The 24194-nt window shown below is 43.3% G+C and overlaps 2 protein-coding genes across 4 annotated transcripts; one reads left to right on the forward strand and one right to left on the reverse strand.

Annotated features, from left to right (window-relative positions):
• Positions 1-1601: 1601 nt before the first annotated feature.
• Positions 1602-12006, forward strand: RAC1 (Rac family small GTPase 1). 3 transcript variants are annotated; one of them, XM_027683733.1, is made up of 7 exons: positions 1602-1878; positions 4025-4096; positions 5428-5545; positions 7824-7880; positions 9388-9450; positions 10141-10300; positions 10463-12006. In XM_027683733.1, exons 1-7 carry the CDS (start codon positions 1811-1813, stop codon positions 10591-10593), a joined length of 669 nt encoding a protein of 222 aa, XP_027539534.1. In that variant the 5' UTR covers positions 1602-1810; the 3' UTR covers positions 10594-12006. The 3 variants fall into 3 exon arrangements, with proteins under 3 accessions (XP_027539534.1, XP_027539532.1, XP_027539533.1); XM_027683731.1 differs by lacking the exon at positions 7824-7880 and having other exon boundaries at positions 1796-1878; XM_027683732.1 differs by lacking the exons at positions 1602-1878; positions 7824-7880 and adding an exon at positions 3681-3724.
• Positions 12007-12520: 514 nt separating this feature from the next.
• Positions 12521-24048, reverse strand: DAGLB (diacylglycerol lipase beta). Its single transcript, XM_027683729.1, has 15 exons — positions 23954-24048; positions 23321-23472; positions 21354-21528; positions 20584-20845; positions 20365-20490; positions 19253-19380; positions 18128-18254; positions 17694-17777; positions 17169-17246; positions 16748-16828; positions 16528-16655; positions 15978-16046; positions 15816-15888; positions 15082-15335; positions 12521-13693 (listed from the first exon to the last, which is right to left on the reverse strand). Exons 1-15 carry the CDS (start codon positions 24046-24048, stop codon positions 13501-13503), a joined length of 2025 nt encoding a protein of 674 aa, XP_027539530.1. The 3' UTR covers positions 12521-13500.
• Between the last annotated feature and the right edge of the window lie 146 nt (positions 24049-24194).

Below are 24194 nucleotides of genomic sequence, written 5' to 3' on the forward strand. Positions count from 1 at the left end.
AATGCAAGTTAAAGATTTGCTGATGTAATATAAAACTTGGGTATTGTTTTGTGTCCCCTCCGTAAAGATCTGCTGGGAACAAAATAAACAGAGCTCTAGAAGTACCTGTGATTAATTTTTAATTTGTTAATGAGTAGGCTGTTTCTCATATGTAGCTCGTGCTTGTTCTTGGAGTTTTGGCTGGTATGTGTTTAGACAACTGACTTGGCTAGAAGAGCGTGCCATGTGTGCTGGTTGGGCTGTCCTATTTTCCCCTTGGTTTTTTTCTCTTCACTCTGAGGGTTGTTTGGGGGAAAATGAACGGCAACTGTTGCTTTGAGCTCTGTGATAGAGAGCAGCAGGAATGTGCAGGACAGATGAGGAGCAGCCGCTTGAGGAACTGCAGGAATTGCTGGTGATTGACACTTGAGAAAAAGCATTTGTTGAAGTTATTTTTAGCAGCCTTTGTTTTCACTCTAAAAAGGCAGCTGTTGAGTGGTATGAAATCTCCAGTCATGTCATGTAATGTTAGGAGGGTTCTGTGTTTTGGAGAAATCACCAATTACTGGATGCCATGGAAGTGGTCACACTTCATGCTCTTTTGTAGGCATTTTTTAATTGTAGAAATACTGCAAGAGCAGTGATTTAGGAGTCCCTCTTTGGAATTCTGCTTAATCTGAGGCCTTGTGTGCTAAAGCCGTGCTGTATTCGATTTGATGGCTTGTGAGGGGGGTTCAGGGTAATTGGCCTCTTATTTGTGTGAGATGCTGAACACTTCAGGTCCCTCCCGAGCCGTCTGTAGAGAGCACAGTGACTGGAAATTTAGTGACTCGTGTTACTGAACTTTTTAGAGTTTTTAAAAAAAGTAGTAGCATTTTAAGTCCTGAAGAGCATATTTGGGAGAGGGTGTGTCCGAGTGAGTGGTGTGTCAGAGAGGGTGTGTCCTAGTGCTTATCTGGCAGAGCCGCGTGTAGCTAAACCTACTGTAGCAAAAATCCTGAACTCTTGATCTGAGGGTGGTACTGGAGAAATCTCAGCTGCTGTTCAGTGGTGAAGAGCTGAGCTGTTGTGCATCCTGTTTGCCAGACGGGTGGTTCGTGTGGGGCAGAGAAAGGAAGAAATGGCACAATCAAAGCTTTTTATGAAGGCTGCCTCCTGTTTGCAGATAAAACATGGCTCCAAGCAGCTCTAACACAGTGGGGAAATTTCATAGAATTTGTTAGTGTATATAAGGCCAGGAAAGAGAAGATATGTTTTGTTTTCAGGAATTAATACATGTGTGGTTATATGAGTGCATTGATTCCTGGTTGCAACGCAGAACCAGAAAGGGACTCAGTGCAGTCCTTTGTTAAGGTAGTTTAGTTAAGCATTTGAAGCTGGATTTCTGTAGGCCATGTTTTTAATGACAGTCAAATGTTGCTGGTTTCATTTATGTAATAGTGGGTGGACAGAGCCGTGATTAAATAGTTGCTAGAAATCTTATGACTAATCTTGGTGTTATTTTAGTTTCTTAGTCTCAGCCTTCATGTGCAAGGATTTAAATTTTGCCAAACATTTTGAATTCTCTTTAGGGGACTTGCTTTAATACAGAAGTAAAAAGTTGATAAAGCACTTAGAGGATGTGCTTTATAAAGGTAGGCATTAGTGTTTATTTTTAAGACTGGTGACCATAAGGATCTGATTCGTGGGGCAGTGAGCCAAAAGGCAAGGAAGGCAGGAAACCTGGATGGAGCAAGTCTGAAACAGGGTTGTTGGACGTGTTTTTTCTTGTTTAAACGGCTCTGGCTGATTGGTGCTGCAGAAACACACTACAGGCACTTCTGAGCTTGGAATGAAATCTCTCACCACCTTCCTGGCTGCTGTGATTAGCCAGAGCACACTCACCAGTTCCAGTGCAAGGTGAGCAAAGGAGCCTGGGTGCAGAGAAAAGTTCTTGATCTGCTACTGAAAATGCTGAGTTCAACATGAATTTGGTAGAAGCTAAAATTACCTGTAATGAACTTACTGGAAAATGAAGCATCAGACCAAACAGGTTCTAGAAGCGTGAGAACACGTTGTCTCTGCAGCTCAAAAAATCTCCCAGAGCAGTTGGCTCTTGCTCCTCTCAGGATCTTGAAGGTTTTCTCAGTTGTCCTTCCTGAGCTGGCCCAGTGTAGCTGCCTGGATTGTGATGTGAGAGCAGTTCAGCAATATATCCAAACTGGTCTAACTCATCAGCAGGCAGCTAAAATAGCAAGTTGTCCTTATGGGGGAGGAATAACTTTCCTTCCCTCCCTGTTCTGGCTTGTTGCAGTCAGTGAGTGCTGGTGCAGGAGCTGAGATGGGATCTCCTCTCTTGACAGCTGTTAAATAGGTATCTGCGGGGTGAGCTGCTCCCCCATTCTTTCCCACAGAAGTCTTTAAAGGGTAAATCCATCTTCTGCTTTTGAGCACAAGTGTATCTCAAGCCTGTTACTACAGGGAAATGTTCAGAGATTCTACTTAAGGAGAACAGAATTAAATGCCCCCTTTTATGTTGTTATTATAGCTTGGTAAGAGTGCATGCTGAAAGGAAAAAAGGCTCAGACTGTGTGAGGAGGTGAAAAACAGGGTGGAAAACTGCATGGTATGATCAGAGAGAGTTGCAGCAGATGGGGTGTTATGGTAGGTATTGGCTCAGAAACATAAATTACAATTAAAAATGGGCATGTAAGACAAAATCCCAGCTAATTTTGCACACTGAAGCAACTCTTCCATAGCTCAGGTATTTAAGGTGATGTTGTCAGATGCTGCTCTCAAATATCTTCTTGGGCTAATGCAGCCTGGACCTGCTTAAAGTTCAACTGAGAGACCTGTTACAGACTGAGCTGTGACTTAATGGTTGTGACAAAGCTCAAATTGACTTGTGACAGACTTAGTTCAGGAGGCTCATGAGTCAAACCCAATGCTAATGGCGAGATCATGGTGTAGGTGCAGTTGGGTTTCAGAGTTACTGCTGACTTTGAGCAAATCGCTGTGGTGATAAAACATCTGCAAGACAATGCAGTTTTCCTTGCACGGAGCTCCTCTGTTTGGGAGGAGGGATTGGGCTGCAGGGCTCTGGTGGTATCCTTGGAGGAACTAGTTGCATGCTCACCCCTGGAATCTCACACTGTTAAAGGATTATGCAAGTGGGAAGCCTACAAGGGAACCAGCTTGCAGTGTCAGAAACACTCTTTGCAGAGTCTGTTTTAAAAAATTTCAAGTTTTCCAACACTTTAATTGAAACTGTAACAAAAGTTCAAAGGTGTCATTAATGTGATGTTTTACTCCAGGTAAGATGTGGAGAGGGAAGGACGTGGCTGCCAGAGATTTGAAAGGAACCTGGAACGGAACCTTGTCCTGCCCCCATTTGAGGCTGTTGAGAATTAGATTAGTAGGGAAAGGTTTGGTGTTCCAGGTGTTCCAATAGTGGAATGTGATTTATCTGTAAATCAGTTCATGAAATGTTTGAATAGTTGGCGAATGCACATGGGGAGTCTTTGCAATAGCAATAAATAATTCGTATTTGTTCCTTAAATATTCAAAAGTAATGATGTGTTGAGAAATTATATTTCCATCCTTTCTTTAATTTTACTTATGTGCAAGTATACCATTTTCTGGAAAATATAACAGTTTTGGAATTATGGAAAGGGTATCTGGAAATACTTCTTTTTTTTTTTTTTATTTCAGGGAGTTGGAGTAAGGCATGAGAATACATGAGTTATCACTCAGGTGACCAGCAGATGTTAGTAGTCTTATTAATACTCGTGTTTGGTTTTTTGTGTCTAAAATTTACAAAATTAGGTAATTTATGACTTCACAAAATGGATGTTTATATTAGGTGTGTTTTCATTGCCAGTTATCTTCAGGCTGCAGTCTGTCAGCTGGTTTCCTGCCCAGTGACTGCTGACACTCCTCAGTGACACTCCTTGGGAGACAGGTCCTGAGGTGACTGGGTGTAATTAGTCTTCTTCCTGTAAAAGGAATATGATTTCTTGTTATTCTGGGTGAAAGTGCTTTACATGTGAACTTTCTGTTTTTGCAGTGCTGTAGGTAAAACATGCCTGCTCATCAGCTACACAACCAATGCATTTCCTGGAGAGTATATACCCACCGTGTAAGTACTTGTCAAATAACCCATTTCTGTCAGCTTCTCTGTGCCTACTGCCATTCCAGGTTCCTTATTTGAATTGTTTGAATACAATGCAAGTGCCCCTCAGTTCCATCTGAAATGTTTAGCTGAGTACCCAGGTGTGTATAGGGAGAAGCACTTTGGGCTTTTACTGCTTAGCACAGTCGCACCAGTGCTCCTTCATGGTCCCTCAGTGTTGGCTCCCTTTGCCCTGGCTGAACAGGGACTAATACTTGCTAACATTTTATCAGATGTTCTCTTTTAAAATAGTGTTTCTGTCATTAATGTCATTCATTATAAGCAGTCCCAAGGCTGAACAGCTTGTAAAACATCAAGTCATAGTCAGGAATAGTTGGCTTGCATGGCTGGAGATTTTTTGTTTGTTTGTTCTCTCCACTTTTTGTGCTGCTGCCAATGCTGTGCTAAGCCAGTCACAGCTCTGGAGCTCCTCAGGCCAGACTGTGGAGACTCGTTTATTTTGGTGCTTCCCATTTTCTTTCCCCTGCGGATTTGTCGGTATCGGAATTAGTGCAGTTCTCTTTCCGAGGGCCTGGTGGGGGGAGGTGTCTTATACATGAGCAACTTCTTTGCCCTTTTCAGATATCTCTATATTTTGATGAGTTTTTCAGATAACCAAATACATTCTAAGGAGATGTACAGATGTTACCTGGCCGAGGCCTTGTTGCCTTAGTTTACTCATGATTCTTTTCTTTGGTCTTAAATTCAGATTTTTGCATTACAGTGTCTTGTGTTCCCAGTGAAAGTGGTTGAGCCTTAACGAGTCATTAAAACCTTTGCACTCACAGTATTGATGAGATGATAACGATGCCTCCACTGGCCCCTGGTTATTGCCTTTGACACTTCATTGGAGGGGGTTTTGATTAGCAGGATTAATAAGCTTTTCTCTTACCTGCTCCTGTTATTAAGAATTCCTTGGTTGCTGCTCATGTATATTCTATTCTAAATCTTACAACATGAGACAGATTAACTTGCTGAATGTCCCACTAAGGCTGGAAAGTGCTTGCTAAGTACATCCCTGCTTTCCTCTGCTCACTGGGATTAACTCTTCCCTTGGAAGAGCCATGACAAAGATGACTTCTGCTCAGCTTGGACCAAATCTGTTATGCATATTTTTTTATTCCATTACCCAATACCAGCCTCATTATTTAAAGAACAGCTTTACTGTCTCTGGGGAGCAGAAGGATGCAATAAAAGTTTCTTCCCTAGTTTTCCCAATTAGGGCTCTGTGAGGAAAAAGTCCTTGGGTGCCTTACTGTACTGCCAACTAATGCAGCCAACTCTCTGTTTGTTTTTAGCTTTGACAACTACTCTGCCAATGTAATGGTTGATGGCAAACCAGTCAATCTGGGTTTATGGGACACAGCTGGTCAAGAGGACTATGACAGACTACGTCCACTCTCCTACCCACAAACAGTAAGGATGCTCTGTGAAACCTCAGAGAGTCTCAGCAGCTTTGTCTCACATAAAGCATTTCTCTTTCTGAACAACGGGCCAGCATTGTCACACCTGCAGTTGTATTTCTTAGTGACTTGTTGCAAGCTCCTTTCCTTCATCTTGCTGTAGCTGTAATTTATGAACTTTGATGTGTGTACAGCTCTACAAAAGTTAAAATTTGCATGGTTGTGTATTTGTGTGCACTGGTACTTGTTGGCGTTTGTGTAGTTGCAGCCTCAGAATCGGCCAGAATGCTTGATTTAAAAGGAAAAAGAAAAAAACCACCCCAAAACAAACGCAAAAACCTCTTAGTTAATAGTCCCATCAGCCAGGCCATTGATTTCAAGGTTAGCATGCCTGCCAAAAGCAGGGTTTGTTTTTGTTTTTAGGCCCGTTTTGGCTGCAACCTGACACTGTCACTGCTAAGCACTTGATATTGTTCAGCCTCTGAAGATGTTCTACACGTGAAAGAGGCAGCACTGAATGAAGAGATTATTGGTATTGACAGAGGCACAGCATTCCATCACACTTGAGCCCGTGGCTGTTTTATTACTTACTGTAGTTTGTGCTGTAACATCGATACAGATGTGCTTCTGCCTTCCCTGTTTGCAACTGGTTAAGTCCTGCCTGCATCCTGCATCTTTCCATGTTTGAGGAAAACGCTGAAGTGATCTGTTCTCTTCTTTCCAGTGCAACCTGAGTTACAGTCAATCTTTGTAGAGGCTGGTTTTCTAATCTCTTTAGAGCAGTGACTTTTACCTGGTGGAGCTGTGCTACAAGTAAAGAAAGGGTAATTTGCAGGGTTTTCTTGGCATTGATTACTGCTGTTGTTAACTGTCAGATATATGTTCAGTGGTAATAATGTAAAATGCAACATTGTTCCACTTATCTGCAGCATGACTGCTCTCTTGAGTGATGTGAATCTTATTTAAGGAACCCTGGTGCTATTTTTAGTAAACTATCTTAATTCACGATTTTCTTTAATTCACTGCTCACTAACTCTTACAGTTTTTAGGCTTTCCCCTCAGTAGCAATGCCCATGATGAGTAAGAACTTGCCAGTTGTGGGCAACTATAGTTGAAATGCAAAAATACCTGTCTCTCTTGGGAAGAGAGACAATGGAAAGCTGGTTTTCTCTAATACTTAGATATTTATAGGATACTTAAAGCCTCATCTTCGCTTAAATTTTTCTAAATAAAAATTTTTCAAAAAAATATCTCAGGGAAGAAAAAGGCTTGTTGAAAGATACTTAGTAGTGTGAGAAAGTCGAGTTGGGAGGGAATACACTGTGCCTCCCCTGTGACAAAGGGACAGAATGCACGTGCCTGTCTGCAGCCTGCTGAGGTGACCGTGGCTTTCTGGTGGACTGCAAAAGAATTCCATCTGAGCATCTGGTGGAAAAAATGCCTTCTGTACAAGCAGGTATAACTGTTAAGTACAGGTCTGAAGTACTTTCAGTTATTTGGGTTGCTTTACAGCAGAAAATGAACCAGGGTGGTAAGTCTTGAACTTCTTGTGAAGCAATCTGCAGATTTTATCCTCGTGCAGTGTGAGATTCATCACCCCCACGAAACTGCCAAAAAGCACAGAGGAAGAGAACAGTGGTACTGATGAAGCCTGACCTTTTTTTAGGATCTGTGTTCAACCTCCCTCTTCCTTCTATGTGCTATTTAAAACTCCCCCCCTGCGTGTTCTTTGTTCCCCCCTTTCCCTGTGTGTGCACCTGAACTGTGTCCTGGGCAGGGTGAAAGCAGCAGGTGGTGGTTACTGGGGCAGTGTGTGTGTGCTGGGATCAGCCACCCAGCAGCACCAGCTGGGAACTTCACGGTGAGGGCTTTGCATTAATCTGCATCTTTTCCCCTTACTCATATTTTTATTCCTTGAAATATACAGGAATTTAATCCCTTCTCCTGAATTTATTCCAAATCTACTAGTGTTTCCAAATACTCGGGGAAGGAAATTGGGACAGAATAGGTTAACTTTCTTTCCTCGGGGGGACCAAAGCAAAAAGCAGTTGTTAGTAGGATGCTTTCCAGGGGAGGTTTGCTCTGGCAGGTCCCCCTGCCGGTGCAGACAGTGGTTTCTGGGAAGGCTGTGCCTGTCCTGGGTGCAGGGAGTTGGTTGTGCTGAGTTACAGGGCAGCGTCTCTCTTAAGAAGAAAATCCACTCTGAGAACATCTGTGAGCACAAGTTGCTGACTGAGAACGTTTTCCCTTAAATCCATTTGAGGAGTAACTTTATCTCCTACTGTTATTAGGTTGGAGGAACCAATGGTAAGAATATATCTTCCAGTCTGACAGATGAACCTATTGCCGTATGTAAAACTTTAAATAAACCTCAGTTCCAAGTTCTGTCATCTTGTCTTGCTTATGATAGTGATAAATTGGCCCCTATTTTTTGAACAACTACTTTTCTTGGAACTATCAGATTCCTAGATCTGAGAACTCTGTTATCAAATTTCTTTATATGGCTAAGATAAAATATTTTCTCACAAATAAATAGCTTTTCCTACTTAAGATTGGTAGCGTGCAAGACACCCGAGATCTTCCAGTAATTCCTGGTGGTGACACCACACCTTTTGATCTCTGGAGCTAGTAAAGGAGAGAGTCTGCGTGATGTGCAGCACTTGAGTCACCGCAAACTTGCAAAATTGGAAAACAGAAGTAGTGGCCATAGTATCACATTATTTGATGTTGTTTCTTTCTTCTTCTGGGACGCTGCTACGGAAACTTGTTGGGGTGATGCATGAACAACTGGGTTGCAAGTGCTTAGCAGTGCAGATGGCAGCTGCTGACCTAACAAATGCCTTGAAATGCAGCACAATCAACTAACCCTGCAATGCCTGATTCTGTAACACGGGTGGGACCGGAGTGAGGTCGGATGCAGAGGTAGGTTGGGGAAAGTTGGGTTTGTTTGAGAGACACTCGTTGAGTTTTGGGTCATAGAGCAAGACTAATCTTCATCAGCACAGAGACACGAATCTGGGGATTGTTCTAAGTGCTTGTAGACTGTAGTGTGTCAGCAGTGAAGCTCCTTGTTTTCTGAAGTGTGTCCTGCAGTTATATAAACATGCTCTGAAATGTTTTTACCTGCTCACTCTTAAAATCTTTTGCCTTCACTTGAAAAGCAACATGTGCAAGATCCCTAAAAAACACCTGTTTTTCTTTTTGCTGTCTCTTTATTTAGAAAGAAAAGGAGGGATCTTTGAGATTTTTTTAATGCCCTTCTTAATCCTAATTTAGTTATAGAGAAACTCTGAAATCTTTTTTATACTGACATTCAGCAGAAGTGAAGTTTTACAAGAGGTTCTGAAGAAGTTTTGCAAGATTCTTCTGATTTGGGCATTGAAGTAATAATTGTAGAAATTCTCATGTGATTTCCCCCCCCAATCCATACTGTACACTTGACCTTTGCAAGTTGAGTACTTTAGAGTTGTATATTAATAGTTCACACTTTGCAACATCCAGTGCTGATGAGTTCCCTGTCAGTGAAGAAGAAATGACATTTAGAGGAAAAAACCCCGTGCAAGGCAGTGATATTGTGTTCTAGTTGCTGGCTACTGCAATAGCTGATTATAAATTTGACTGCAATCTATTTGTTGTTTGTTTTCCCCCCTCTTTGGGGCTGCCTGTAGCTGCCTGGGAGTGGATTTCCCACTGGGAAAGCTACCTCTGATTGTCACGTGCGGCTGCATCGCTGACCTTGCCTTTGCAAGTGTGATAGAGCTGACAGTGTGACAGAGGTACTGGTGATATTGGCCTGTTCAGCAGAGTTTACAATCATGTCTCTGGTGGGCTGACTGCTCTCAACTTGTTTTGTAGGATGTCTTCTTAATCTGCTTTTCCCTCGTGAGCCCAGCTTCCTTTGAAAATGTCCGTGCTAAGGTAAGGATGAGCTGGGACTGCTTTATGTCTGAATGTTCATTCTGTTCACTTTACAGCAGTGGTGGGAAAACACTAGGTGCTTTTTTTTTTTAGTTGTTGACAGGCACTGTGAAATGTATTTTGAAAAGGCAGAAATGTATTTGCCTCCCTTGTGAGTCATGGAAATTCAGGGCACATGAAACACTCCAAGTATGAGTTGTTCCTTGATGCGTTGATGGGGTAACAGTAATCTAAGAGTGTTCAGTCAACAAGGTGCTGAGATCACAAACAGCACCTTTCCTTTTAGTACAATTAAAAAGTTTAAGAACAAATGCCTGTAAAAATTAGGTTTATGGCACTTGTTCCTTCCATCAGCATCATTCCAGCACGTGCTCTGTGACTGTTGCAGTATTTCATGTCCTTGGACAGCTCAGCTGCACAGCACATGGAGGGGTCTCCGTGGGCGAGGGCAGTGCAGGTCAGGGTTCTTCTGGTGTGTGAGGAAAATACAGCCCTTAATGGGGTGCATTTTTGAAACATGCAGAAGTCACTGTTGGCTCGCTGTCTGCCCTGTTCTGATCCTGCCCTGATGGATCCTGCTGCTCCCCTTCGCTGACTGACCCAGGAAGGACTGTGAGCCTTCCCAGGGTGACAGTCGAAGGCCTCTGTGGAAATCTGCCCCCACACAAGAGACACTGTTTCTTTTTCCAGTGGTATCCTGAGGTGAGGCACCATTGTCCCAACACCCCCATCATTCTCGTGGGCACCAAACTCGACCTCCGGGATGACAAGGACACCATTGAGAAGCTGAAGGAGAAGAAGCTGACTCCCATCACCTACCCACAGGGCCTTGCCATGGCCAAAGAGATCGGTATGAGCCTCTGGGGTGGTTTTTGACTGCAGCTGCATTTTGTTTGTGGAAGAAGCTGTACCTTAATTAAATTAAATGCCTGGCTTTTGGTGTGGGGTCAGCTGGGAGTGGTGCTGCTGGGTTGTGGAAAACTGCTTTGTAACTGTGTTTCTGCTTCCCCAGGCGCAGTGAAATACCTGGAATGCTCAGCGCTTACGCAGAGAGGCCTCAAGACAGTGTTTGATGAAGCCATTCGAGCAGTGCTGTGCCCCCCTCCTGTAAAGAAGAGGAAGAGAAAATGTCTGCTGCTGTAAACATCACCCTCCCCCACCCCATCAACCCTGTGCTTTGCTCAAACAAAGGAGCATTCACATGCCAAGTTTTTCTGTTATAAATTAGTTCTCTACCATAAATTCATGAACCAGTTGACAATTTCATGGTTTCATTTGTTTAAAATATGATCGTTACCTTGCATTCTTCTAAGAGCAAACTCCTGAAAAGACACACCTATGTGAAGCCTTATTTTTAAAATCCTCTTCTTGCTCAATTAAGTGTTGCCAAACTTATCTGCTGAACTAAGTTGCTTTGTTGTGCTACGAACACTAAGCACTAAACTGTTTTTTAAAGATTCTTCTTGAAAATGACTCTAATTTCTGGTAGGAAATGCGAAATCTTTCTAGTTTTTCACAGTAAGTAACAGTACCGGGAATGAGCAGAACACTGCGCTCTGACGTGTTTTGTTATTCAATGTTTTCTCAGTGCAGCCACTGCCTGTGGTGGGTGTTGAACCCCAACCCCTGGCAGTGACTGACACTCCTGAGTCACAGTGTAAACGCTTTATCATTGGTAAGGGCTTGGTTGCAATCTAGTTCTTGCTGCTGTGATTTAAAAAAATAAATAACTATTCTTACTGAAGTGTATCTAGTCCTTTTGACAGCATTGTGTTGTGATGGGTAAATGGAATATTGGGTTGGATCAGACAATAGTGCCAGACAGTATTTGACACTGTACAGATGACTTACACTACACTGCCAGGGTAGCTCAGCCACCATTTTCCCAGAGGTGCAGTAGTGGAGAGAGGTTGGTGTTCATAGGTAAATTCCTTTGAATTTCAAGTAGGGCATTCATGTAGGTTCAATTCTGGACCAGTCATTCCCACTTTTATGTAGTAAACGCTTTTCTTGTAGAATCTCTTCTTACTGAGCAATATAACTTGTATTTTAAAAACCTTTCTGATTATAGAAATTTGCTTTCTTTTTCTTTTATAGAGTAGAACGTTCAAGCATATCCTTATTTTCCCATTATTCCTGACCCAGTAAGTTATGCTTTCTGAGCTTTTAGTCTATTAACTAGGTGTAAAAATCATGTGAAGCAGCTTTAGACATTTTAGTAATTTTTATATTTTAAACCTCTTGTAAACGACAAACCTTCTCAAGTGTCACTATTTGCAAGATCCCCCCCAGTGTAACATGACTAATGCAGACAAGTGTTCTCTGTCACTCCATGTGCAGCATAGATTGTAACGGTAACGGGTCTGTGAGGTTCTGTAATTAGTGCTAATGTTCTGTACCTTCTAAACTGGCAGGAATATGATGTTGAACTACACCCTTTCAACCACTAAAGCAAAATTTAAAAGTTGCAAAATTGTGAAGTTTTTACATTGATCTTTTGCTAATGCAATTAGCAGAATGTTTTGCATGTAAGAATTAATAAATCCTTGAATCACACTTGTGGTGATGTTTGAGTTTCTGAGCACGTGTCTCATTCCTGTGCCACTCTGCACCCACATTCTTGTCCCCTGCCCAGAGCAGGGTCTGCATGTGTCTCCTCGGGGCCGTGTGTGCAAACCAGAGCCTGTCAGGAGTGCTCTGGGAACCTGAATTAAACACAGCACTTGGCAACAGTTCTGCAGAGGCCTTGCACTCTCACTGCAGTTGTTACAGCTCCTGCTGCTGCTTAGGCAGTGGTTCAAAGCTGCTGCCAGCCAGGGCAGGATCTCTGTTCCACTCCACTGTCTGCAAACAAAAGTGCTTTTCCTTTGAAACTGTTACAGTTTGTGCTTAAACGCCCCAGATTCCAGCCTTTTATTTCCAGCCGAGCTCTGTGTTGGCTTCTCTCTCTCTGAGTAGCTGCACCCGAATGTGCTGCCCTGCCCTCCCCACCCAGGGGCAGTGGTGGGTGACACTGCAGGACCCCAAGAGCAGCGTGGTCCCTGCACAGCCATCACTGGTACCTGTCATCTCACAGGATCCAAGTTTTTATTGTGTATTTAATTTTGTCTCCATATCGAATATCACAGCAAGAACATCCACACAGTTAATTCTCAACCACATCACGTAACTTTTACTTACATCAATTTTTTTAAATAAATGCTGCTGAGCCTTAAAAAGAAAAAAAAGTTAAAATAGTTACACACTAAAACAAGGAATCCACTTTTTTAAAAGCAGTACAACTGGTTATATATTTTTGGCAGAATCGGATCCACGCTCAGTAGCCAGAGCTGGAGCTAATGACCAAGATGATGCCAGGGTCTGGACAATGGGGGTTTTTTTCCTTCTCATTAAGTAGTTTTAGTTTAAAATCAATAAAAGTAGTGATGTGGATCAAGAAATACAAAAGACAGATTAAAGAATATTGCACATGTATATTCAAATAGCATTTAACCACAACACCTCCCCTGCCCCGGGATACCAGCACAATCTGTAAGAAAAATAGTGCAATTACTGAGAACAGCCTGAGCCAGACCGGCCTGGGCCGGCCCACTCACCCACCTCCAGCCCTGAGCTGCAGCAGCACTTCCCAGCCTCCTTCCCTGCAGCGCCCTCGGCTTCCCAAAGGTCGGGCCGGCGCAGACAACGGTATGAAGTGACTTGGAAGCAGAAGTGGATGTCTGGATTTGTAAGGACGGCAGGGCCGTGTCCTCACACACATTCACTGTGTCAAGTGCTCAGCTGCCCCCTCGGCTCCCGCGCAGCGGACACGGACGGGCTCGGCCGGGACTGATCCGCTCGGGAAGAGCCCGACCTCCGGCACAGACGCAGACTTGGTGCTTTAGCCAGCACAACATTCCCCGAGGTCGCTGCAGAGGCAAGGGCAGTAAGACCCTTGTTCATTTTATGCAGTGTGAGAAAATACTGAAATCCACTTAGGCATGGAAGTGGAATGTGTCCTGAATACCTGAAACCTGCAAAAACAGCCCCCCGGCTCCTCCCCGAGCTGTGTTATACTGCACCGGGGGTGTATTCTCGTGTTTGACAAGACAGACACTCTCCATGTTCCTGAGACAAACTGTTCAGAGCTTTGAGCACAACATCTGGCATGTGGTCTGTGATCATCTTGGGACTGATTAAAATGCTGCTGAAGACTGTTTCGTTTGACCATCTCGCCGTGTATTTAATGTCTGAAGAACACAACCTAGAAAAAAACACACCACAAATGCAATGGCTCAGACTGTCAGATCTGGAACAGACAACCTGGAGATTCCTGACCTTGCTCAGGGAGGATTTGGAACCCTCTCACAGCCCCAGGTTGGCTCCCAGAGAGCTGCAGGTCTGACCTTCAGCAAACAGCTGGAAATGCTGCCTTTAAGTGTCTTTGAAGGCAGAACTGCACCAAATTACACTGGGCCTTAACTGGGAAAGAAGCCATCAGAGGATCAAATAATCCTGCTCCCAGAAACATGGAATACAGTTTGAGCAAGGAAGAGGGAGGGGGTTAAACACTGCACATTCACATGGTTAATGTCAAATTTAGGGAGTAAGTCACAGTGGTATCATTAGGAGTCCAGACAATGGATTTAATGCTGCACATATGATGCACCATTCTGTAAAATAAAATCCCAAATACATGATGGGGGCTCTTGTGTGCTAGTCCAGCTTTAAAAAAAAACCCACCAGGATTTACTGCTGTGCTGTGGAATAAAAGATGGAAAAGAAATTAATAAAGTAGAAGAGCAGCCATCGAGAAAACCTTGATGGTCAGGCCCCAGGTGTTCGAGTATCCAGCTTGTAAAACCAGTATTAAAATCATTAAAGATTAAAGATGTGATCTACTGAATGATTTCTTCAATTATCTTCTTTCCTCTCTGTAAGGTACAATTTCTTTTTTATTCTGTAAGATGGTCTCAGATGTGCGAGTTACAGATGTTTTTATTTCTGTTTCCGAAGAATGAAATGAGAGGACATCAAGGCCTGTCTGGCTTAGGGGTTTCAGGTTGCTTTGTCTACAAAAACCCAACATCAACAAAACACACAAAAAACCCCTGAACATGACACTGCCCCAACAAAGCCACAATCCTCACCCTTCCAGCAGTTTCAGCTTTCTGCTGTCTTTGTCTCAACTTCCTGCATCCACAGAAAAGCAGCAAAGGACAGGGAATAGAGGCTGTGTGGGCACACACTGGTTACTGGGGCAGCTGCACCTCTGCAGCCTGGCAATATTTGGCCTCTTTCTCATCCCCAACACTCATGTGACTACTCAGCAACAAGGTATTTTGGTATCACTTCACTACTACCAGGACCTAAGACTCAGGCAGGAACTGCAGTCTGGCAAAGCTGAACTTAACAGTGTTAGTGTTTAAAATCCCCACTTCAGCACCTGCGGGATGAGGCACAAGGAGGAACAGTGTCCAGGGCTTGAAGCTGGGAGGCACAGAATAGAACCTGAAAGGCTGGACAAGAACCACAAAGGGGTACTGGAGATGCAGACACATCACAGAGCTGGAAACACGTACTTTGAAAGTGAGCAGCAGCTTTCAGTAGGCTTTAGGAGCACAGGCCAGTGGCATTTGTTACTCTACTTACCTCCGAGAGCTGGATTCTTCTACAATGTGGATAATCTTTCCAGGAAGATACAGATGAGGATACTGAGGTGGTGAATTCTGGTGTGATTCATCGTCAAGGGCATTGTAGGAAGGTGAGCGATGAACCATTAAACTCTCCTCGGCCAGCAGGGGCTGGCTCAGGGCTTCTTGGTTCCTCCCATCCAGCTCCGTTGGGAAGTCATCGGGATCTCCTCCAAATACCTCGTACCAACACCCCCTCAGCAAAATCTGGTACTGGAATCAGAGAGAAAAAAGTGTTAAATTGAGGTTTGGCATCTCCTCAGGTAACTTATTCTACTTGTGTGCTTGCACACACATCATCTGGGACTACAATTAAAAGATTAAATGTTACTGTATGCAGATGATCCCCAAACTTTGATAATCTCTCCCTACCAGATTTTCTCCACAGTAATTTTCATTTCACCAGAGTGTAACCCAAGCCTATTGTAACACTACAAAAATAATTTCAGGTCTTTGATGTTGAGCACTGATATCTCCCAGGTCTTGATGAATCTTAATTTCCAACAATACAGCTTTATAGGACAGGAGAGTAACACAAACGTCCCTGAATTAAAAACACTTTTGTTCCAAAACACAATTGTAACTTTCATCTTTAAGATCAAAAATACACACACCAGTAATTGCCCATTAAAGCTGGGGCTTAACCCAGGTAACTATTCCACTGACTTTTAACCAGGACCTGCATGTAGTTACCTTGGGTCTGTTGCAGTTTGCCACAATTCTCACTATTCTCCTCTTTAAATCCTCCATGTTGGGCATACTTAACCTGTTCAAACACAGAACAAAGTAAAGCAAAGCCTCCTATTTTCTGCAATCAAACACATCTCTGAAGATTTAAAAGTGTTTCCAACTCACCTTGCAACAAGGTCCTTTCCAACAATGACTGAAACAATGAAGTGCTTAGTGTAATCTGCAAGTGATTTGCTTAAAGAAAAAAAAAAGATGCAGTTTAGATGCACTAAAGAGAAAAGCACACTTTAGTTTTACGATAATGATTATCATTCAATAAAAATACAAGTATGTGGCTGCAGCAGCAGCATTTGCAGTCAGTTCCTCAGTGGGCTTTCAGACTTCCTTGCTAAAGATGCCAGAGTAACTTAAACGCTGCTGGGGTGTGTACATGTCAAACAGGCCAAGGCAGACAAGTCTGGTAAGCATTTTATTTCTGAAACATTTATTTTAAACTGTAATTATACTACATGACAGAACTCCCTAGATGTAGTTCGTTCTGTAGCACTCCCCCAGGAACTCAACTGTAATTCAAGATGGAGTTATAATTCTAGTGAAGAATGTACAAACAAACTCTTAGCACAGTCAAGCCCACAGTTACCATCTAACACACCTGTCAACCACCTGGAAGACTTTTACATCTTAGTCAGAGAACCAAACAACAGCAATGTTTTACCTTAGGAGCCCTCCTGGAGGAGAGAAGGCGTAACACTTCAATGTGGGGAAGGAGTTCCTGAGCATGATGGCCAAGATAGACGCTGTCCCACCACCCAAACTGTGGCCAACTATCACAAGTTTATATTCCTAAGACAGAAAGAGAAGACAAACTTAGATGGACACAGGAAAAGCTTTGTGTAATTTTTCTGGCAAACCAAATTATTTGGAAGGTAACTTACTGGAGCAATTGTGAAAGCCTGGTTTAAAATTCCATCATTTATTAGTTTTCGATAGATGTAAGTTGCAGCTTGAGTTATTCCCTACAAGAGAGAACGTAAAGTTAGAAGGGTGTATCTAACCTGAGGGGTGATGCATGTCTAGTTTAAATACACCACCATCACAGAACAACCTTCTTTTTGCAAAGCTGCTCTGCTCTTTAACATGCTCCTGACAGAGGTCTGGTTATAACCACGTGGTCTGTACATATTGTAGGTAAGCATTACAAATTCTGCCTTGCAGTTCCCAAGGCAGTATTTGATGCAACAAGCACTGAAGTAATTTGTGCAATCCACCTCACGAGCAGAATATTATTCTGTTAAACTAAAGGATCCCAGGTGTTTATAGTTTGTTGATCTACAGACAGCTCCACACTCCACACACCTTATGCACAAAGCCATTCTCCAGAACATCCTCCAGCGTCAGGTCTTCGCAGTCTGCTGAGAGATCCGTGAGAATGTCCTGTGAACAGGACACTGTGGTCAGACCTCCCTGCAGGGCTCTGTGGCTCCTGGGTCATGCTGTGCCACTCAACACTGTCACAGGGACATCACAACCTGGCTGCCAAGTGTGTGAGCAACACAAGTCCCACCAGACACCACCACACAAGCAAACAATACAGAGCAACCACAAGTCTGAGTTCCACTGTTTCCAAGCTGCACACACACACACATGACTGATGCACCTCCACTCACAGTGAAACAGAATTACCACTTCCTGTTCTCCACACTCTCTTCCAGTGGCACAGGGAATATTACCCATCCAAGGGCAGGAGGACTTACAGCTTGAGCCTGGAAGACTCATACCCGAGAGTTATTTTTACATGTGCCAGCATAACGCAAGTTCCTCAAGGTACTTGGAGTTCACTCATTTCTATAAAGCTAATTATTGATATCAGAAGGATGATACCTCAAAAGACAAGGTTCCTCTCACTGCAACCACAATAGCTTCTTTTTTGTGATCCAAAGCAACAAAAAATGGAATCTCATAGATCTGGAGGGGAAAAATGTAATCAGTAGAGACATCACCTTTTTATAAGAGCAAACACTTGTTCTCACCTTCTGAAAGCTCTTACTGAGCTCCCTATTGTATTATGCAAAGAATTTGAATTGGTCTCTCACTAGTTATTCTAAGTGCCTTTTTTGCAATACTGAGACAGATTTATGTCAATGGTTTCGTGGCTGTTCCTTTAGATTAGGAAAAAAAAAATCAGAACTGAATGTGTTCTTTTGGCTTTGCATGTTGCACTTTATAAATGCTGAAGGCAAACTAGACCCTTCACCCCTTGCTTTCCCTGAATTAATCACTACAGGTTTTGCTGAATGCCTGTCCAGATTGTTTACCTTGTTATGAAAACTGATATGAATGAAGTCTCTGTACTGCAGTCCTGTTATTTTTAGGATGGATCCAAAGTGAAAGTTATGCCGATCACTGCCCGTTATATCAGAATCTGTTGGTCTATTTCCGCAACTAACAAACACAGAAGAGAAAAATTTTCATGTTCCAATTTTTTAGGTTTCCTTTCAAGGAATCAAACTTATATTTGCAGAAGAATTAGTGCCAGGAATCAAAAGTGCTGCTTTTTTTTTCCTTTTTGCAATAGCACCAATAGTCTGATACAAGATGTTACCTCTGCCCACAGACCTGGCTCTGCCTGGGCAGCCCTGCCACACATTTTCAGTTCAACCACTGGCAAATCCCACGTTGCTACAGGACCATCAGCAGAGCAAACAATGCAGTAAGAAAAGAATTCTTAAGATTACAGGCCAATGGGAAAAAATACAAACAAGGAAAAAGGAAATTCAAAACAAATTCTATACAGCAAGCTTATCTCATTTTTTATCCACTGTATTATATGGGTTTTTTTCCTCCAAGTAATTTATATTTCAGTAAGTTATATATATATATATATATATTTCATGTTATTAATTAAGAAAATCATGGTTACACTCACAAATGTCAGTGGTCATGTAAATATACAGTAATCCTACACAGCAATATGCAAACTGAGATATTGACTCTAAACATTTTTGATTAAAGGGGTTCAAGGGAATAAAAGGGAAGCTGGCAGGACAGGAAACTTTTGCTAATTCCTTAAGACAGGGAAAACTGTTGATAGACTTCTATTGCTATACATACATCTGTGCCAAAAAAGCATCTCTAAAAAGCCTCATTTTAAAACGTGTTTAGTTTAATTCCAATTTTTCCTCTGTCATTTTGCTAAATGAATTTTATTTACCTCAATCACAAACTTCTGTTATGAAAAAAAATACCTAATCTCTTTGAGGGTGTAAAGACATTGGAATTTTGTTTCTACAGAATTCATGAAAGATAACTATACCAGTCAAGCTCATTTAGTGATATAATTTAATGAAACAAAAATATTGCTATTGAAACTATTTTATTTCTGCTAACACTAGTTAAATAGAAGGCAGCTGTGTGTTTTTAAGGTCTTGGGTCAAACCTACCAGTCACCTTTGAGCTTACAGAGTGCAGTAAACGGGCTGGTGTATATGTAGTAGGGCCAGCCATAGGCAGCTGCAGCAAACAGCATGTAGTGAGCAGCATTCTCCAGCTCCACATCCAAATCATCAGTCTGAAAGGACACAGGGAAAGAAAAGGAAGGAGAGGGAGGAAGGAAGGTGTTAGGCAGCCTCAGAATAAAAACTGAACACAGACAAGTGAAAATTAAGGCATGATGAAATACACACTATCCAAAGGGAAAATCCAAGGTCTAAGAGGAACTAAAAATAGCCACTCATATTCCAGGAAAAACTCTCTGTTTATTTACGTAGCTACACAGCTGAAGAATCTTGAAAAGCTCTCATTAAATCAGTTTCTTCCAATGCTGATACACTGATAAGCTCAGTGCTGAAAACAACATTCACTCCAAATATGTTACTTAAAAGAATGGAATGTCAAAGAGAAGGCTAAAGAGTCTGCTGCAGATCTGACTTTCTAGGCACAACCCCATCATACTAGTTGGATTCAAAACGGAGTTGACAGAGATGCTTTGGTTGAAGTAGAATTAGATATGTGTATTAAACACAGACCAAAAGAAGTGAAAAAAATTTACAAAGGTATTTTACCACCAAAGAGTAACAAAAATCAGTTAGCAAACTAACCCATCACCTGCAAGCGCTAAAAAGATGCTATTTTTGCATCTTACCTTGTCTGGGTATTTGCAGCAGACAAACAGGCTACAATACACACTAAAAGAATAGCTTCTCAGGTCTATGCAAATAGTACAAAGTATTTATTTTCTCTCTGTTCCCTTTCTCTCCCAGCTGTTCAACAATGATCAAATGTCCTAAATGGTTCCTTTTTTGCACTTCATTCCCCATTCAGATATAAGTTCTACTTATGCAAAAGCAGAAAATGTCTTGACCACAAACTCATCAAGCGGTTTTCACTGCATCTATTAATAACTATAATTGTTACTAGTTTTTATGGTAGTGTTTAATTTTGTTTCAGAAATTAACAAAACAAAAAAAATCCCTCTACACAGTGAACTGCATTTCATGGTCTGGCATTATCTCCCAGAGTAATTACAGCAGAGGCTGCACCAACCCTATCTTACCACGAGAGATGATGGAGAATGACACAGGACTTCTTCAGGCTCCTTTGGGCAACTCTCCATTTTATCTTGCTCCTGATGGAGCAGAATCAAACCAGCTGCTATGTCACTTGGCACCAGATCAGTGTCCTGTACAGAGAAATGAAAGAGGCTGTTAAACCACCCCCCAGCTCAGCGTGGCCCAGCTCTCTGTCAGAGCACGAGGAAGGGGGTGGGTCTCACCGAGAAGTAGGTGCGGAAGAGCTCTGCGATGCTGGTGAAGGCCACCCGGTGGTCGTCATCCTGCACGATGCAGCAGCACAGCAGCCTGATCCTCTTCTCCCACACCCTGGTGGCCGAGCTCTTCACGTTGTACAGCAGCTGCCCCGACTGGCTGCTCTCCAGGTTCCGACTCACACCATCCGTCAGGTAAAGTGTCTTCTTCCCCCCCAGCGGGTCAAAGACAATGACAACTCCGATGATGGTGAAGATGATGATAACCCAGCTGCAGAGCAGAAGGGAGTGGGATAAAAGTGTGACACCAGATACTTCTGACAAGAGTGGAAGTAATCCCAACTCCAGATCTTGACAGACCAAAAACAAAACTCGGAATGAAATTCTGTATGACCACCCCCTGCTCCTGCCCTAAGGGTGCAGGGCTTGTTATTGGGCTTTCAACACTGGGCACAAGAACAGGGCAGGGCTGTTGGCTCGTTTCACACAGGGCAAAAACTCGAAATCAGAGCACTGTGCTTTGGAAACAGCAACCCAGAAGTGTGACAGCTCCATTTCTCACCACCAATTCAGTGATCTGGTTACTACCCCTTTCACATTTATCCAGTTTTCTACACTCCCATCATCCCTCTTACCCTTTCTGATCTTCACCTCATTTCCTTCACTCCAGCACATGCTCTTTCAAGGCAAGTAGCTCAAGCTTGTTTAGGAAAGGATATCAACTCGTGTTCTATTTCATGTACACTACCAAGCTCAGATTTGTGGGGAGGCACCCTTACCTGGCAATAACTGTCCAAATGATGGCATTTATCACAGTCTTCTCACAGTGCACACTGCTGTCCGACACCCACACAGCTCCTAACACAGCCCAGATGAATTCAGGGAAATAGAGAAGCAGGCGAGTATAAAGTACTTTGGGAAGTGATTTTCTTGGGCCGGGATTAGAAATTGTTCCTGCAAGTACAGAGGGAATTTAAAACAAGAACTGTTCACAAATGCACTTCAAGTACATAAAATCCTGCCTGGAAATATGAACTTTCTGAGCTTCAGAGAAAGTAAGATGCTTAACTGAAACTATCAAGTATTGTCATACTAATGGAGAGCTATCACTGAAGGTGGGGAAAGAAAACCAACAATAGGTTTATAGGTGTGATTCTTAGAATCTACTCTACTAAGACTCAAAATACCTCTCCAGTCAGACACAGTTCTGCACTGAACTTGAGGCAGCAGTACTGTGCCCAGCATAAGCCAAAGCTGCCAAAGCTGCATTCCAGGAGCACTGGCTCACCTACAGTTCCTCATGACTCTTGGTGCCTACTTTTATTATTCTATTTAGCTTTTAGTTGGCTGAATATTTAATTTTTAGGTGCTTCTTTGGTGGGCTACAGTGAAGTTCTGGCTCTGGAGTCACTAAACAGTAACAGGAGAACAAAAGTAGGACCATTACCAGGACAAATACTTCTCAGACTATTTTCTGTATTGATAGTTTACTAATAACCACTTCCTTTTAGCACTCCTAGGCAATAAAAAAGGGAGTAATTTTTGGCCAGCTCATTTCCTTAAACCAGTTTGCTGCTCCCAGGGTAATGAGGTATTGGGGAGGGTGTGCTCATGTGTAGACAGGACAATTTATAAAGGCTTAAAACACTGCAGAACAACAACAACGTTGGAAATTATTTTGCATTTGTAAAGCTGTGGTTCACACCCTGTGACAAAGCTGTTTAAAAAGCCCTTGATCCACAGGGTGCTTTTTCCCATTCCCAGGTTGCAGCCTGTACTACAGCAGCGTGGTTGCTTACTCAGACACAAATCAGACTGAAGTTTTTCCTCAAAACAACTTTTCCTTTCTCAGCACCACCCCCCAGTGTGTGAGGTCTCTCTAGGAAAACCAGTGCTCAGATTCCAGGCTGGGATTATCATCCACAACTCTGCTCTGACATAGTTTCTCTTCATGCACACTTTAAGCTTCTTTCCACTTAAGTAATTTAAACAGTTTTATTTATAGCATGTTGTGAGAACCAATATATGAGAATTTGTGTTATTCCAGAGACCACACACATATTCCAAATTAATCGTCTTAGCATTACTTCGATAATCAGGTGCCTCACCAGAACAAAAAGCTTTCCTAGCATTTTTTAACCCAAAATGAACCATTTCTACAAATGAGTAGAAGTTGCATTGGGGTCCTTACTTCTGTTCAGCCATTCATTTCAAGCTGTAGGTCCCATTTAACAGTACTTATTGTGTTAGTTTTATTGAGACATTTTTACAAATCACTTTCCTTTGTGGTTTTTTCCCCAAGCAACCCACTGCAACTGAGGAACTTTCACAAGCCATGACCAAACCTGCCCGTGCAAGGCGAAAACTAACACAATACCTCAGATGGGAAAGTGATTTTTAGATACATTCCCCTAGACTCCTGTCAGAGAGGTGGAGCAGTGTTCCATCAGAGGTCATGGTGAACCCAAAGGGGTTTTCATGATGCTCTGATGGCAATGGACATATCTCTATTAGCACTTTGTCCTAATAACTGCACTATCAACAGCCCAAAGCTATTGCCCATTGATTATAATGGATAATATTAATAAAGCAAACATATTAATGGTTACAGAGAGTTTTTAAAGTTTGACTACCCTTAAAACACCTCAATTTTTTTGCAGTTTTTTTAATGTCAACTCCAGATTAAAAAAACACAGCTATTACAATCCTACCAGATAAACACAAAATGCTATTATTAACTATTTACCTTGCATACTGATGTACACAAGAGCAGATAACGCACATATTATGGAAGCCAGGAGGATGATGAGGACCAGCAAGTAGCTGTGCAGCAATCCTCCCCCGGGACAGTTAAACTGCCCCTTGTGCACCGTGTAAAGGACAAGGATCCCAATCCACCTGCAGGGAAGCGAGATAACAAAAGTCACAGTCCGAAAGGAGAAGTGCAACACTGCAAAGTGATCGCCTGATCGGCAGTTTTGATCTTAATGAAGGCATTGCACAAAGATCGATAGCAGGGGAGCTGTTACATAAGGAACGTATCAGAAGGAAGCGATCACAAGGATGCTCCGCAGGAATTACAACTCAGCCGTGTGCAGCCCGGGCTCCAGGCTCCTCACTGCCTCAGGTCCCGCAGAATCCAGGCCGCGGGACAAAAAGGAATCACCCCGTTAATTACTGCAGTAACGAAACCACACGAGCGCTGCTCGGGGATTGGACACAGCGGGCGCTCACGGCCCGGGGCACCGACAGCGCCGCAGGTTCCGTGTCACGGCTGCTCCCGCCGCTGCTCCCGCGGGCACCGCCGCGGGGCTCCGCGCACCCCGCCGGGCTCCGCACACCGCGCGGGGCAGCGGCCCCCGCGGGAAGCGCTCCTTACCACACCAGCCGCACGAACAGCTCGAAGGCCCCCGGGAGCACGAAGTCGTCGCTGCCGATGGCCCAGCGGCGGCCGAACACGACGAGCCCCGGCATGGCGCGGGCCGGGCCGGGCTCACACCGTCCCTCAGGGCCGCGCGGGCCCCGCCCCCGCCCTCCAGCCCCGCCTCCCTGCCCCGCGGGGCCGTGACGTCACGGGGCTCGGGGCACGCACGCGCCGGGAGGTGCGCGCGCGGGGCGGT

This window comes from Neopelma chrysocephalum, unplaced genomic scaffold (assembly GCF_003984885.1).
Source record: "Neopelma chrysocephalum unplaced genomic scaffold, ASM398488v2 Primary Assembly neopelma1_65, whole genome shotgun sequence".
Taxonomy (NCBI): Eukaryota; Metazoa; Chordata; class Aves; order Passeriformes; family Pipridae; genus Neopelma; species Neopelma chrysocephalum.

Coding starts and splice junctions, on each gene's coding strand:
- RAC1 (XM_027683733.1), top strand. CDS start 1,811: ATGAAATCTCTCACCACCTTCCTGGCTGCTGTGATTAGCCAGAGCACA. Junction 9,451..10,140: donor TTGAAAATGTCCGTGCTAAG/GTAAGGATGAGC, acceptor TTCTTTTTCCAG/TGGTATCCTGAGGTGAGGCA. Junction 10,301..10,462: donor TGCCATGGCCAAAGAGATCG/GTATGAGCCTCT, acceptor CTGCTTCCCCAG/GCGCAGTGAAATACCTGGAA.
- DAGLB (XM_027683729.1), bottom strand. CDS start 24,048: ATGCCGGGGCTCGTCGTGTTCGGCCGCCGCTGGGCCATCGGCAGCGAC. Junction 20,846..21,353: donor ATTTGGACAGTTATTGCCAG/GTAAGGGTGCCT, acceptor TCTGCTCTGCAG/CTGGGTTATCATCATCTTCA. Junction 19,381..20,364: donor ATTCTCCATCATCTCTCGTG/GTAAGATAGGGT, acceptor GTGTCCTTTCAG/ACTGATGATTTGGATGTGGA.